Below are 15413 nucleotides of genomic sequence, written 5' to 3' on the forward strand. Positions count from 1 at the left end.
ATGCTGAGCTGTAGTCGATGAATAGCATCCGCACGTAGGAGTTTTTGTTGTCAAGGTGAGTCAGTGCATTGTGTATAGCCATAGCAATGGCATCCTCAGTGGACTTGTTTGGTCGGTACGCAAACTGAAGGGGATCAATTGATGATGGAAGAGATGAACAGATGTGGTTTTTGATAATCCGCTCAAAACACTTCATGACAGAAGAGGTCAGAACAACAGGTCTGTAGTCGTTCAGGGACACAACTGTCGACCTCTTAGGTACCGGAACAATGGTGGTCCTCTTTAAGCAGGTAGGGATGACAGACTGGCTGAGAGAGAGGTTAAGAATGTCTGTAAAAACCTCTGCTAGCTGGTAGGCGCATTCTTTGAGGACACGACCATAGATACCGTCAGGACCAGGTGCTTTTTTATTTTGCACCTTTACAAAGCTTGATAGTATTTGGTAAATACAAACTAATTTAGATTGTGATTCCTGCAAAACACACAAGAAGTTGGAACAGATGCACCAGTGTTAATTTCGTTGACGAATGATTTTCGTCATAGTTTTCGTCAACGAACCTTTTTTTCATGACAAAAACGAGACGATAACTAAATAGAAACTACAGGTCCTTCTCAAAAAATTAGCATATTGTGATAAAGTTCATTATTTTCCATAATGTAATGATAAAAATTAAACTTTCATATATTTTAGATTCATTGCACACCAACTGAAATATTTCAGGTCTTTTATTGTTTTAATACTGATGATTTTGGCATACAGCTCATGAAAACCCAAAATATTCAAAATCTCAAAAAATTAGCATATTTCATCCGACCAATAAAAGAAAAGTGTTTTTAATACAAAAAAAGTCAACCTTCAAATAATTATGTTCAGTTATGCACTCAATACTTGGTCGGGAATCCTTTTGCAGAAATGACTGCTTCAATGCGGCGTGGCATGGAGGCAATCAGCCTGTGGCACTGCTGAGGTGTTATGGAGGCCCAGGATGCTTCGATAGCGGCCTTAAGCTCATCCAGAGTGTTGGGTCTTGTGTCTCTCAACTTTCTCTTCACAATATCCCACAGATTCTCTATGGGGTTCAGGTCAGGAGAGTTGGCAGGCCAATTGAGCACAGTAATACCATGGTCAGTAAACCATTCACCAGTGGTTTTGGCACTGTGAGCAGGTGCCAGGTCGTGCTGAAAAATGAAATCTTCATCTCCATAAAGCTTTTCAGCAGATGGAAGCATGAAGTGCTCCAAAATCTCCTGATAGCTAGCTGCATTGACCCTGCCCTTGATAAAACACAGTGGACCAACACCAGCAGCTGACAGGGCACCCCAGACCATCACTGACTGTGGGTACTTGACACTGGACTTCAGGCATTTTGGCATTTCCTTCTCCCCAGTCTTCCTCCAGACTCTGGCACCTTGATTTCCGAAAACAGTACTTTGGACCACTGAGCAACAGTCCAGTGCTGCTTCTCTGTAGCCCAGGTCAGGCGCTTCTGCCGCTGTTTCTGGTTCAAAAGTGGCTTGACCTGTAGCCCATTTCCTGCACACGCCTGTGCACGGTGGCTCTGGATGTTTCTACTCCAGACTCAGTCCACTGCTTCCGCAGGTCCCCCAAGGTCTGGAATCGGCCCTTCTCCACAATCTTCCTCAGGGTCCGGTCACCTCTTCTCGTTGTGCAGCGTTTTCTGCCACACTTTTTCCTTCCCACAGACTTCCCACTGAGGTGCCTTGATACAGCACTCTGGGAACAGCCTATTCGTTCAGAAATTTCTTTCTGTGTCTTACCCTCTTGCTTGAGGGTGTCAATGATGGCCTTCTGGACAGCAGTCAGGTCGGCAGTCTTACCCATGATTGCAGTTTTGAGTAATGAACCAGGCTGGGAGTTTTTAAAAGCCTCAGGAATCTTTTGCAGGTGTTTAGAGTTAATTCGTTGATTCAGATGATTAGGTTAATAGCTCGTTTAGAGAACCTTTTCATGATATGCTAATTTTTTGAGATAGGAATTTTGGGTTTTCATGAGCTGTATGCCAAAATCATCAGTATTAAAACAATAAAAGAAGTGAAATATTTCAGTTGGTGTGCAATGAATCTAAAATATATGAAAGTTTAATTTTTATCATTACATTATGGAAAATAATGAACTTTATCACAATATGCTAATTTTTTGAGAAGGACCTGTACATAAAAGGATAAAAACTATGACGAAATGAATTGACACTTTCGTCAACGAAAGGGACGACATCCAATAACTGATTTAGTTTTGTGGAAGGTAGGGACAAGTTAGGAAGAGATCCAATCATAACTACTTTAGCGTATGTGGAGAGGCGGGACAAGCCGGGTAGCTATCCAATCAGTGCTAATCTCTTTTGCAGTACAGCGGTAAGACCACACTTGCAGAAATTTGATCTAAACCCGGGAAGACCAGACTAGCCTGTGAACTGTCTTTACTCATGGAACTAGGTCAACTCCACAATGTCAACAGGGATAAAGAGGAGAGCCGATATATGGACACATTTCTCATTTGACGTCGTGAAAAACACGATCTCGGGTAAAAACACAACAAATCTGAAACATCTGGCACCGCTGGCAGTATAATGGCAACATAATGGCACTGCTGCTTTTACAGTACCCAGTTTTATAAAGAATGTAATATGCAATTTGTTAAAACAATGCATATATTTTTCAACCAGAGCAAGCCTACTGATCATTAATATTTTGTTATTGTTATGCTCAATAAGGAAGGTCATGTAAATAAAGATGTTGTTTGAAATAAGTTAAATCTGTTTTTGTGTGTATTGCACATTTGAACATTAATAATATTCCATAACTGGTTAAAATTTTTTTAATTTTGTGTAAGTGTATATAATGACTTAAATAATTCAAGGGAACTGATGAAAAAGCATTTACATTTTACACCCTTTATATTTTAGTCGACTGAATCGACTGTAGATTTAGTCGACTATATTCTTATGATAATTAGTCGACTAAAACTAGACTAAAACTAAAACAATTCAGATGACTAAATTATGACTAAAACTAAATGACATTTTAGTCAAAAGACTATGACTAAGACTAAATCAAAATGTGCTGTCAAAATTAACACTGAGATGCACATGTACCATGATGTTATTAACAATTTTAATGGTTTGGCAACTAAGGATACTAACTCTTGATATAAGTATTCAGCTGCTTAACAGTCAATGGTTGCTTGTGTCTGAAGCCATGCTGTCACCTTGATGCTAAATATGTCTCTCCAGAATCCAAATATGACTAGCCATGAGTACTGATGCACACCCATACCATTGACAGATGTTGGCTTTTGCACCTTTTGCTGATAACAGACTGGATTGCCCTTTCCATCTTTGGCTGAATAACTCATTGTCCATTTTTTTTTTCCTGAAAACAAACTGAGAAATTGACTTATTTGATCACAGGATAAGTTATTACTGCCTTTTGGTCCATCTGAGATAAGCTTACACCCGGAGAACTTGGCAGCATTTCTGCATCATTATTTATGTATGAACTTTACTTTTGTTTTAGGTTGTATTTCTATGTACATCAATATGTTGTGTTAAGTGACAGCAGTCCTGAAGTACTCTTAAGCCAGTGTGCTAGTTTTATCACAGTAGTACGCCTTTTTGGCATGCATGTTTTGCTTGCACTGCTTTTTGAGGGATCGAAGGCCAAGAACATTCAACATTGGGTTCTGGCCTTGCGCTGCATGGACTACATTTTTCTGGATTCCCTGGTCCAGGTCCTTTCTGTGTGGAGTTTGCATGTTCTCCTCATGTCTGCGTGGGTGTCCTCCGGGAGCTCCGGTTTCCTCCCACAGTCCAAAAACATGCTTGTGAGGTGAATTGGAGATACAAAATTGACTGTGTTTGAGATTAAAACTTGTGAACTGATGAATCTTGTGTAACGAGTAATACTGTTTCTGTTGTGAATGTAACCAAAGTGTGTAAAACATGACGTTAAATTCCTAATAAATAAATTGTTTTTTTCATAATCTTTGTGTAGTCCATTAGTTTGTGCACTGTTTGCATTGGAATTAATCACCTTTGTTGGTTAAATAAAACTTCTCGTTGTTGGAACCTTATCTTTCTTGTTGTGGTTTTCCTCACTCCTCCTCTTGGCCTCTATGACCACGCATCCAACATCATCAGAAATGACTTTGCTGAAGTGTGAAGGAGGAGAGTGTCCATAATAATGCTCATGGTTTTGGAATGCCCTCTTTTTACCATTTTTTTTTTATTTTTTATTTTTTACAGATGTTGTGCTTAATAAAATAACCTTTGATCATTTTATGTGTTTAGGTAATATCAGGAATTCCCTCCTTTCCACTGGCTGCAGAGCAAGTACTTAAAGCTTCCTTGGAGGTAACAAAACACACATTTGATTTATGTATATAATTAGTTAGCCTGATATGATACTATGAGCATCTCTGCATGATTAATGAAGTAGCTCAAGCATTTACTTACAGAGCTTAGAGTTCTAATTCTGGCTCATTGTGCACAAACAAACAAAAGCAACAAGAAAGGTCTGTGTGACAGCAGTAAATGAAGCTTAATTTTGATTATAGCATTCTGTGATTATATTGATTTATCATGTTTAAGGAATCCACTGTGATCTTGTTTATCAAGGTGGCACTGGAAAGAAAACCTTACTTGGCGTGACAAGTGATGTGGCCAAGCTGAGTAAAACACTTCCATCAAACCAGATCTACAAAGTATTTGCTGGCATCTACTTCATAGAAATACTTTGTAGCAAACGAATGGCTAGTTGTCAGCTTGAAGACGATGAAAGTCTTGCCAAGAGAGGCAAAGGATCTGTTGATTCCATGGTGGGGAAAAATGAAAGCATTGTCATTGTCAAGTGGTAACTGTTACCCTGATCTTATTCTATTATCCTGATCAACAAATCTGTTACCTGTTATCCTAATGTACAATTAAGCCTCAAGACAAAGCATGGCACTGGAGCAAATCAGAAAAAGCATTTGTAGAGGTCAACAACCCACACACTGTAACGGAGTACAACACATTCATGTGTGGAATAGATATGCTTGATGCATGCATTGCAAGGTACTGAAGTCCCCCATGAGGTTGCAGAGATGAAACTTTTACCTCTTCTAGCACACCTTCATGTTAGGACTACTTTGAGTCCAAAAGCCAGTAAAACAAAGGAGCTTTTAAGCAGAGATTGCCACTAGCGTGATTCTTATGAATTTTCCAAGGGGTCACTTAATGCCACACCTCCTCTCCCACTAGCAGAAGAGTTTGTGATGGAATTCCAGATGATGTTCACAAAGACCAGGTTGCACACTGGCCTTTGAAATGTGACAAGCATGGTTAATGTAAAGTCTTTAAAGTTAGTGCAACCACCACCCTCTGTGAGAATTGTGATGTGCATATTTGCTTCACTGGAGCAAGGAATTGTTTCAGACTTTACCATTTGTCCTAGGCTAAATTGCCAGAAATGCTTACCAGACAAGGACTGATAGCATTGGTTTGTACATGGTAATGATAATGCAAGTTTTTCCCCTTTCTGAACAGTTTTTGCCTGTATATGTGATAAAATATGTGGGTCACTTGAAAAATAGTTTGAAAAACGCTGGACTAGACTAATTATTGTTTCTTTGTTTCTCATTAACTGTATTTTGTTTGCTTTTACTTCTCGATTTATTTGATGCTTTGTGTTTTAGTCAGTTCAGGCTCTAATGGGCAATGCAATCCAGCCATTGATGATGTCTATCACAGATTCTGTGGAAGCTATTCTCATTACTATGCACCAAGAAGACTTCTCAGGGTAAATACATCACAGATACCTCCAAAATCCCAAAAAAGCACACTGCAGTCAGTGTAGAAATACTGACCAAAGAATTGTTTTCTATCTTTTTCTACTTGACAGTAGCATTGTTAATTATTAACCAATAATTTGTTTGAAGAAATCATTTGTTCAATTAATGCTAATTAAACCTAAAACGCTCTGATAGCGGAGATCACTTTTTCTAACCAGTGGTACAGAGTGAGATTCACCCCAGTGCACATGTGCCTTCTCTGTTTTCAAACTGTTTAAAACAATACAGTATTATCCCAAATAGGACAATACATTTTAATACATTTATATTATTTTAATTATAATGGCATTATAATGCATTAAAATCATAAATGGAAGCTGTTTGTCATCCGTATGTAGTCTGTCTTCAAGTTACTTGAGGATCTGTTACGTTAATGTAGAACTCTGCTTATCATCCTGTAATAACTGCACTTACATTGACAGGAAAAGCTTTAATTTATTGACTGCATCTATATTCTTTTATTTGAAGAATTGAATTGATGTTCTTTCAAGTTGTAGTGAACCTAAACCATTGATTACTTTGTAATAAGATAAATGTTGGTCTTGTAAACACATAAGATGCATGTTGAGTGTATCAGTAACTGCAGTCTTTCCAAACAATATTTCGTAAAGTTAATAGGACATACTTACTATATTATGGTAAAACCATTAGTTATGGGATATTATTAATAACTATCGATGTTATAACTGTCAGTATACATCGTATACAAGATTGTTATTATTGATTTGGCTTGTTGGCTCTATTCTCACTATATTAACAATACATGCAACAATGTACTATTGACAACAACAATACAAGTAAAATATTCCTACTGCTCATATTCTTCTTAAACATTTTAGTCTTCGTCTTCATAGCAAAAATGTATGTGCTTTATATACAAAGCAAAGTACCTCTTGTTGAATATGCCCACATAATTTGATGGCAAAATTTAACCACTATTTATTACTGCAGCACACTTCTTGTTGTTCTCTTAATTTTGTCCCTCAATTACACTGAACAAAAATATAAACGCAACACTTTTGTTTTTGCTCCCATTTTTCATGAGCTGAACTCAAAGATCTAAGACTTTGTCTATGTACATAAAAGGCCTTTTTCTCTCAAATATTGTTCACAAATTTGTCTCGATCTGTGTTAGTGAGCACTTCTCCTTTGCCGAGATAATCCATCCACCTCACAGGTGTGGCATATCAAGATGCTGATTAGACAGCATGATTATTGCACAGGTGTGCCTTAGGCTGGCCACAATAAAAGGCCACTCTAAAATGTGCAGGGGGGGGTCAGAAAACCAGTCAGTATCTGGTGTGACCACTGTTTGCCTCACGCAGTGCAACACATCTCCTTCGCATAGAGTTGATCAGGTTGTTGATTGTGGCCTGTGGAATGTTGGTCCACTCCTCTTGGCTTGCGAAGTTGCTGGATATTGGCAGGAATTGAAACACGCTGTTGTATACGCCGATCCAGAGCATCCCAAACATGCTCAATGGGTGACATGTCCGGTGAGTATGCTGGCCATGCAAGAACTGGGATGTTTTCAGCTTCCAGGAATTGTGCACAGATCCTTGCAACATGGGGCCATGCATTATCATGCTGCAACATGAGGTGATGGTCGTGGATGAATGGCACAGCAATGGGCCTCAGGATCTCGTCACGGTATCTCTGTGCATTTAAAATGCCATCAATAAAATGCACCTGTGTTTGTTGTCCATAACATACGCCTGCCCATACCATAACCCCACCATGGGCCACTCCATTTACAACGTTGACATCAGCAAACCGCTCACCCACACGACGCCATACACGCAGTCTGCCATCTGCCTTGTACAGTAATTCATCCCGGGATTCATCCGTGAAGAGAACACCTCTCCATTGTGCCAGACGCCATTGAATGTGAGCATTTGCCCACTCAAGTCAGTTACGACGACGAACTGCAGTCAGGTGGAGACCCAGATGAGGACGACGAGCATGCAGATGAGCTTCCCTGAGACGGTTACTGACAGTTTGTGCAGAAATTCTTTGGTTATGCAAACCGATTGTTGCAGCAGCTGTCCGGGTGGCTGGTCTCAGACGATCTTGGAGGCGAAGATGCTGGATGTGGAGGTCCTGGGCTGGTGTGGTTACACGTGGTCTGCGGTTGTGAGGCCGGTTGGATGTACTACCAAATTCTCTGAAATGTCTTTGGAGACGGCTTATGGTAGAGAAATAAACATTCAATTCACGGGCAACAGCTCTGGTGGACATTCCTGCAGTCAGCATGCCAATTGCATGCTCCCTCAAAACTTGCGACATCTGTGGCATTGTGCTGTGTGATAAAACTGCACATTTTAGAGTGGCCTTTTATTGTGGCCAGCCTAAGGCACACCTGTGCAATAATCATGCTGTCTAATCAGCATCTTGATATGCTACACCTGTGAGGTGGCTGGATTATCTCAGCAAAGGAGAAGTGCTCACTAACACAGATTTAGACAAATTTGTGAACAATATTTGAGAGAAAAAGGCCTTTTATGTACATAGACAAAGTCTTAGATCTTTGAGTTCAGCTCATGAAAAATGGGAGCAAAAAAAAAAAAGTGTTGCGTTTATATTTTTGTTCAGTGTACAGTGCCTTGCAAAAGTATTCGGCCCCCTTGAACTTTTCAACCTTTTGCCACATTTCAGGCTTCAAACATAACGATATGAAATTGTAATTTTTTGTGAAGAATCAACAACAAGTGGGACACAATCGTGAAGTGGAACGAAATTTATTGGATATTTTAAACTTTTTTTAGAAATAAAAAACTGAAAAGTGGGGCGTGCAATATTATTCGGCCCCCTTGCGTTAATACTTTGTAGCGCCACCTTTTGCTGCGATTACAGCTGCAAGTCGCTTGGGGTATGTCTCTATCAGTTTTGCACATCGAGAGACAGAAATTTTTGCCCATTCTTCCTTGCAAAACAGCTCGAGCTCAGTGAGGTTGGATGGAGAGCGTTTGTGAACAGCAGTTTTCAGCTCTTTCCACAGATTCTCGATGGGATTCAGGTCTGGACTTTGACTTGGCCATTCTAACACCTGGATACGTTTATTTGTGAACCATTCCATTGTAGATTTTGCTTTATGTTTTGGTTCATTGTCTTGTTGGAAGATAAATCTCCGTCCCAGTCTCAGGTCTTTTGCAGACTGCAACAGGTTTTCTTCCAGAATGGTCCTGTATTTGGCTCCATCCATCTTCCCATCAATTTTAACCATCTTCCCTGTCCCTGCTGAAGAAAAGCAGGCCCAAACCATGATGCTGCCACCACCATGTTTGACAGTGGGGATGGTGTGTTCAGGGTGATGAGCTGTGTTGCTTTTACGCCAAACATAACGTTTTGCATTGTGGCCAAAAAGTTCGATTTTGGTTTCATCTGACCAGAGCACCTTCTTCCACATGTTTGGTGTGTCTCCCAGGTGGCTTTTTATGGATATCTTTGAGAAATGGCTTTCTTCTTGCCACTCTTCCATAAAGGCCAGATTTGTGCAGTGTACGACTGATTGTGTCCTATGGACAGAGTCTCCCACCTCAGCTGTAGATCTCTGCAGTTCATTCAGAGTGATCATGGGCCTCTTGGCTGCATCTCTGATCAGTCTTCTCCTTGTTTGAGCTGAAAGTTTAGAGGGACGGCCGGGTCTTGGTAGATTTGCAGTGGTCTGATATTTCAATATGATCGCTTGCACAGTGCTCCTTGAGATGTTTAAAGCTTGGGAAATCTTTTTGTATCCAAATCCGGCTTTAAACTTCTCCACAACAGTATCTCGGACCTGCCTGGTGTGTTCCTTGGTCTTCATGATGCTCTCTGCGCTTTAAACAGAACTCTGAGACTATCACAGAGCAGGTGCATTTATACGGAGACTTGATTACACACAGGTGGATTCTATTTATCACCATCAGTCATTTAGGTCAACATTGGATCATTCAGAGATCCTCACTGAACTTCTGGAGTGAGTTTGCTGCACTGAAAGTAAAGGGGCCGAATAATATTGCACGCCCCTCTTTTTAGTTTTTTATTTCTAAAAAAAGTTTAAAATATCCAATAAATTTCGTTCCACTTCACGATTGTGTCCCACTTGTTGTTGATTCTTCACAAAAAATTACAATTTCATATCGTTATGTTTGAAGCCTGAAATGTGGCAAAAGGTTGAAAAGTTCAAGGGGGCCGAATACTTTTGCAAGGCACTGTATATACCAAGTAAAGCAATGTGTGCTTTTCTATGTGTACCTCAGTCCTTTAGTGGCAGGAGACAAGCCAGATATGCCTTGCTCTCTGTATATGAAGGAACTGCAAGGCTTTGTAGCTCGTGTCATGAACGACTACCTCCGACCGTTGCAGTCAGTGGACTTCCTTTATGACAGAACAGAGGGCATCGCCCAACGTGCCATTACCCTATTTATACGCCATGCTTGCTTATTGCGCCCCCTTGGTGAGGGAGGCAAGATGAGACTTGCTGCTGACTTTGCCCAGGTAAGAAAATGAACAGCTCATGATATTCTCAATTTCTCTCTTTTAGTCTTTTTTCTTAAAATAGCCTTATTTTAATAAAATAGAATATTTTATTACAAAAATAACATGTTGCCGTTATGAATATGTAATGTGAGCATAAATAAACAGATTAAAGAACCACACAGGCCTTTATTGTATTGGAGTGGTGCGGGCCACAATGGCCAATTCACTACTGCCTACAATGCCTACCATGGCCTGCTGTAGTAGTAGTAAGCGTTAAACTTTTTTTCGGTTACTGTCATACATACACATCTTTATAAACTATGTTGTTAATCAGTAGTTCTATAATTACCTACAAATTTTGTTTAAATGCTTGAACAGGATACGAGAGAAATCTCACGAAGTGGGCAATGTATGGCACCATCCCAGACCTCCACTTAAAATCTACTGATCAATAATAAATGGCATGTACACTGTACAAATGACGATACAATTCTTATTAAACTATTATAATTCGGTTATAATTGTAACGCCTTTCTTAATTACAACAGGTATGGATGGTTTTTTGCTCTTTACTCACTGTGCCATGTCTCAGCAGACTGAGTGGGGTTATAACCTGTTTGACTATTAGATTAATTATGTTCAGTATTGTGTTTGTGTGTATGTTTCAGATGGAGCTTGCAGTGGCTCCTCTTTGCAGAAGAATATCAGACCTAGGAAAAGCATACCGTATGCTGCGCTCATTTAGGTGAGTGTAACTTATGGTGTGATAAAGGTGTATCTTGGCACTGTGTGCATCATCTGTGCTTTATTATATCATGCTACTTGTCTCAAGAGCTGATGACATAGTGTTGGAGGGTACATTGGTAACAACACATACATAGATGTGTATCTTTGAATGTTAATGGTTTTATGTGGACTCTGTAGGTACAGTGCTGTGAAAAAATATTTGCCCCTCACCCCTGCTAATTTGACACATTTTAATGGTTAAGGTCTTCCAACTACTTTTAATATAAGATAAAGACAACGTGAGTAAACACAAAATGCTTATTTAATATGATCATTTCATTTATTAAAGAAAAGATTTATCCAAAATCTATTTCACATATGTGAAAAAGTAATTGCCCCCTAAACATAATAACTGCTTGTGCAACTGTGACTTTTACATCACTGTCAGTGATGTACTGTCACTGTCAATGTTGGCCCACTCTTCAGAACTGTTTGGCCCCCTCTTCAGAATGGTTTTAATTTGACTAGACATGTTTTTTGTGCATGAACTGACAGTTTAAGGTCTTGTCACATCATGTCAATGTTAATGAGATACACCCAATAGCTATAGTCAACATGCTTCACCTACAAACCCCATTTCCTGAAATGTTGGTAACTGCAATAAGGAGAAGAATCTGTAATTTGTTAATTCTCTTGAATCTTTATTTAACTGCCAAATAGTACAAAAAAGATACCCAATGTTTTCACAGATCAACTTTATTGTGGCTTTTAAATATAAACACATTTAGAATTCAATGCCTGCAACACACTTCAGAAAAGTGACATAAGAGTGAAAAGTTGATAAAATTGTCAGGTTACAGTGTTTTGAAACATTCCACAATAAGCAAGTGAATTAGTAACAGATGTTGGAATCATGATGTTCCAAACTTCAAAGGAGAATTGTCAGTTATCAGTTTAAAAAGAACATTTCTCAATACAAGCTTGCAAGAATAGTCTTTCACTATCTACATAATATGAAAAGTGAAAACATTTAAAAAGATTTTGGAAATCTAGAGAAATATCAGTCAGAACTGAACCACTACTAAATGTTATAACTTTTCTAACTACCTGTTTTGTTATGGCTATATAAAGCATGACATTAAACTTTTAATATAAGTGAATAAATTAATTAAGAATTTGTTTTTGTACCCTGGTCTGTTTGTGTGCTTGGGTTTTTCAGGCCTCTTTTGTTTCAGACAACTGAGCACATAGCCAGTAGTCAGGCAGTGGGTGATTTGATTCCTTATAGCACCATATTGCAATTTCTCTTCTCCCGTGCCCCAGCAGAAATCAAGTCTCCTCACCAGGTACGTGTGATAAACTTAACCTTTAGTTAATAAACAAAACACATACAGTATTTTAAACCATGATTTGTGCAAAAAAAATGTTTTTTTTTTTTTTTTTAATGGATTACCACATATTTATTAAAATGTCTTTTTAAACCTAGACAGTAGAGTGGTCCATTGCTCGGTACTCTCAGTGGTTGGATGATCATCCCTTAGAGAAGGACCGCCTTACACTAATCAGGTAAGCACTGCAGTTCTCTTGTATTTGTGTCTGGGCATCAGTTACCTAACTTTTATTTCTTTACTTAATTTTCTTGACTTGTGACTTGATAAGCCTAAACAATGTTGGTAGTTAATTATCCTACTTTTTACTTTAGCAGTTTTAAAACAGTGTTGAAACGTACAGGGCCTATATTTTAAAAGTATATACAGCTTTTGGTGTATATACACTGGATATACATAGTCTATACACCCCTACTAAAATGCTGACCAATATGAATAATTTTAGAATTTTTGAAATAAAAACTAATACTTTATGCAGCTTTTAAATTTATGACAGTTTAGTGTTGTTGAGTAGGGGTCTATCAGCATGTCACATTTTTAATTGGATTCAGGTCTGGGCTGTGGTTGGGCTATTTCGAAACTTTGATCTTCTGGTAAAACTGTTCTTTTGTTAATGTGGTGGTATTCTTTGGGTCGTTCTCATATTGAAAGGTGAAATTCTTCTTCATCCTTAGCTTTTTAGCCTGAAAGTTTTGTGCCAATACTGACTGATATTTGGAATTGTTCATAATCCCCCCCTCTTTAAAACCCCAGTTCCACAGGAAAAACAGCCCCAAAGCATAATGCTGCCAGCATATGTGGCATGTTTGTACTAGTTAACATGAGTTCACTCTGAAAACATACATTTATTACTAATGTATCTAAATACCAAACCACTTCAGTTTAGCTATGTGCTATGCTACAGTATATACTTAACATTTTAGCCCTCTTCATAAATCAGTAATTTACTATACTATAATGATCAGTTTTCTGATAAATGTCAGAATGAAAATACTTTGTGATTATTTTAAGTTTATTGTTGATGACAAATGTTATTTCTAAATGTCATGTATGTTTTTCTCTCCTGATGGTAGGGGGGCTCTTGAGGCCTATGTTCAGTGTGTAAAAGCCAGACAAGGAAAGAATTTTGCACCCGTGTATCCCATCATGCTCCAACTTCTGCAAAAGGCCACAAGTGGATTGTAGAAGGATGGTAATGAATCTAGGATTAGCCAGAATCATTTGCTAGACCAGACAGTGGACAGAATAGGGTTCATTTAATGTGCTTTTTAAACATGTGAATTGTTTGTAATCTTTATTTATGTAAAGTAGTATAAATTAAATTGTTAGTTTCAACATATTTGTTTAAAAGTGTCTTTCTAACATTGTTGTGTCAGATGTTGTTATGTTGGCTTTTGTAATGGCATGTAATGTTAAAGAATATCAATGTACAAACCGAAAATTTCCAAAAAGTTGGGACAGTGCAAAAATTCTAATACAAACAACTTGTACAACATTATATTTTAACTTTTTTACTTCTCTGGGTTGTTTATCCTTTAAAAGTATACTTCCATATTTGACTAACTTTGGGTAAAAGGGTGTATGTTTAGTTTTCATCTTGTATTTAGTATTTGCCAACCCAATGCCAAAATGTTGTACTAGCTAGTAAAATGCTAGATAAAACATAAATCAGTGATTTGTAGGCTTGCTTGTAAAGGAATTTAATTAAAAATGGCAGTAAATATTAAATCTTTATTAATTTTGTTTTAATTTCATAAGGCTACCTTTTAAAAGTGTTTTTGCAAATAATGGACAAGGTGCTTTCTGTGCCAGAAAAGTTGGATTTGTCTTAGTGTCAATGGCATAGGCAACCTGCACATTTCTAAAGGCACCATTTGTGTTAAGGGGAAAAAGACATTGTCTAGATGACACCTAGACAATGTTTTGTTCAGGAACATATCTGCTTGTTTCCACTTTTGCAACTACAACAGCTGGTGTTCTTAGTTCAAAATTATTACTAAACATTGTTAAAAAGTGATTTACCATAGTGGTAAACATGCACCTGTCCAAAAATAGCCATCAGCCTTAGACTGAGCATTATACTCCACACAGCATAAATCAGTACAAAGTGGTATTTAAAACACTGAGTCACTTTTAGACTTGATGCTGACAACAGTGACACTGCATGAAAGAGAATTGTTTAAAAGTGCGCAAATGGTATAAGAAGAGTAGCATAAGAGATTTATGTTGCATTAACACTAAAACCAAAGCACACGAGAGCCTGTTAAGCTTTTGTGGATAACATTTTTATATGGGGGGTGTATGAGCGCTGAAGGTCTGGGGAAATTGTATTTCATCTGTGGCATCATGAAGCCCTGGGTGGTTAAGCACGTTTTCATTTAAGGAGGTCATTATTTAGGAGTGGAACAGAATTGATATTAGGGCCTCTATTCTAAGAGGGCCTCTTGCAGTACTTAAAAGTAGCTGAGGTTTTAGAATATTCTCCTTTTTACAACCCTTTTAAGAAAAGTTGCCTAATTTCTTTATTTTACAGATATTAATGACATATACGTAGATTGGTAAGTACAACACCAAATCAGAAAAGTTGTGAAATTATATAAAATGGAAATACAAAAACCACAATGTCCCTTACATTTACTTTGATTTTTAGTTCACTGCAAACAGTATGAACACAATATATTTCATGTTCTGTCAGGTCAACTGATTGTAAAGTAGTATCCATGAAGTGTTTGAGGCACAAAAATGGCCAAAGATTTCCAGTTTGTCAACTTCATGAGAAAATGATTGAAATGTTTAAAAAGAATGATTCTTAAAGAAAGATTAGAAGGTATTTGCATATTCATCCCTCTATATTGCATATCATCATTAAATGATTCAAAAAATGTGGAGGAATTTCGGTGCATAAAGGGTAAGGGTGCCTAAGACCTTTGATCTCTGATCCCTCAAACAGCATCATGAACATGTGCTGCCCTCGAGACGACATCTTTTCCAGA

General features: G+C 38.1%; 1 protein-coding gene across 1 annotated transcript in view; it reads left to right on the forward strand.

The window, feature by feature from the left end:
• The window catches only part of cog5 (component of oligomeric golgi complex 5), a 35257-nt gene extending 21109 nt beyond the window's left edge, over positions 1-14148 (forward strand). The window contains exons 16-22 of the mRNA XM_062994617.1: positions 4308-4370; positions 5693-5796; positions 10087-10324; positions 10975-11051; positions 12252-12378; positions 12519-12598; positions 13494-14148. Of these exons, the coding sequence (XP_062850687.1) occupies positions 4308-4370; positions 5693-5796; positions 10087-10324; positions 10975-11051; positions 12252-12378; positions 12519-12598; positions 13494-13605 (801 nt within the window). The 3' untranslated portion in view covers positions 13606-14148. The remainder of the gene's footprint in view (positions 1-4307; positions 4371-5692; positions 5797-10086; positions 10325-10974; positions 11052-12251; positions 12379-12518; positions 12599-13493) is intronic.
• The last annotated feature ends 1265 nt before the right edge of the window (positions 14149-15413 follow it).

The sequence above is a fragment of the Trichomycterus rosablanca genome, chromosome 1 (genome assembly GCF_030014385.1).
Source record: "Trichomycterus rosablanca isolate fTriRos1 chromosome 1, fTriRos1.hap1, whole genome shotgun sequence".
Taxonomy (NCBI): Eukaryota; Metazoa; Chordata; class Actinopteri; order Siluriformes; family Trichomycteridae; genus Trichomycterus; species Trichomycterus rosablanca.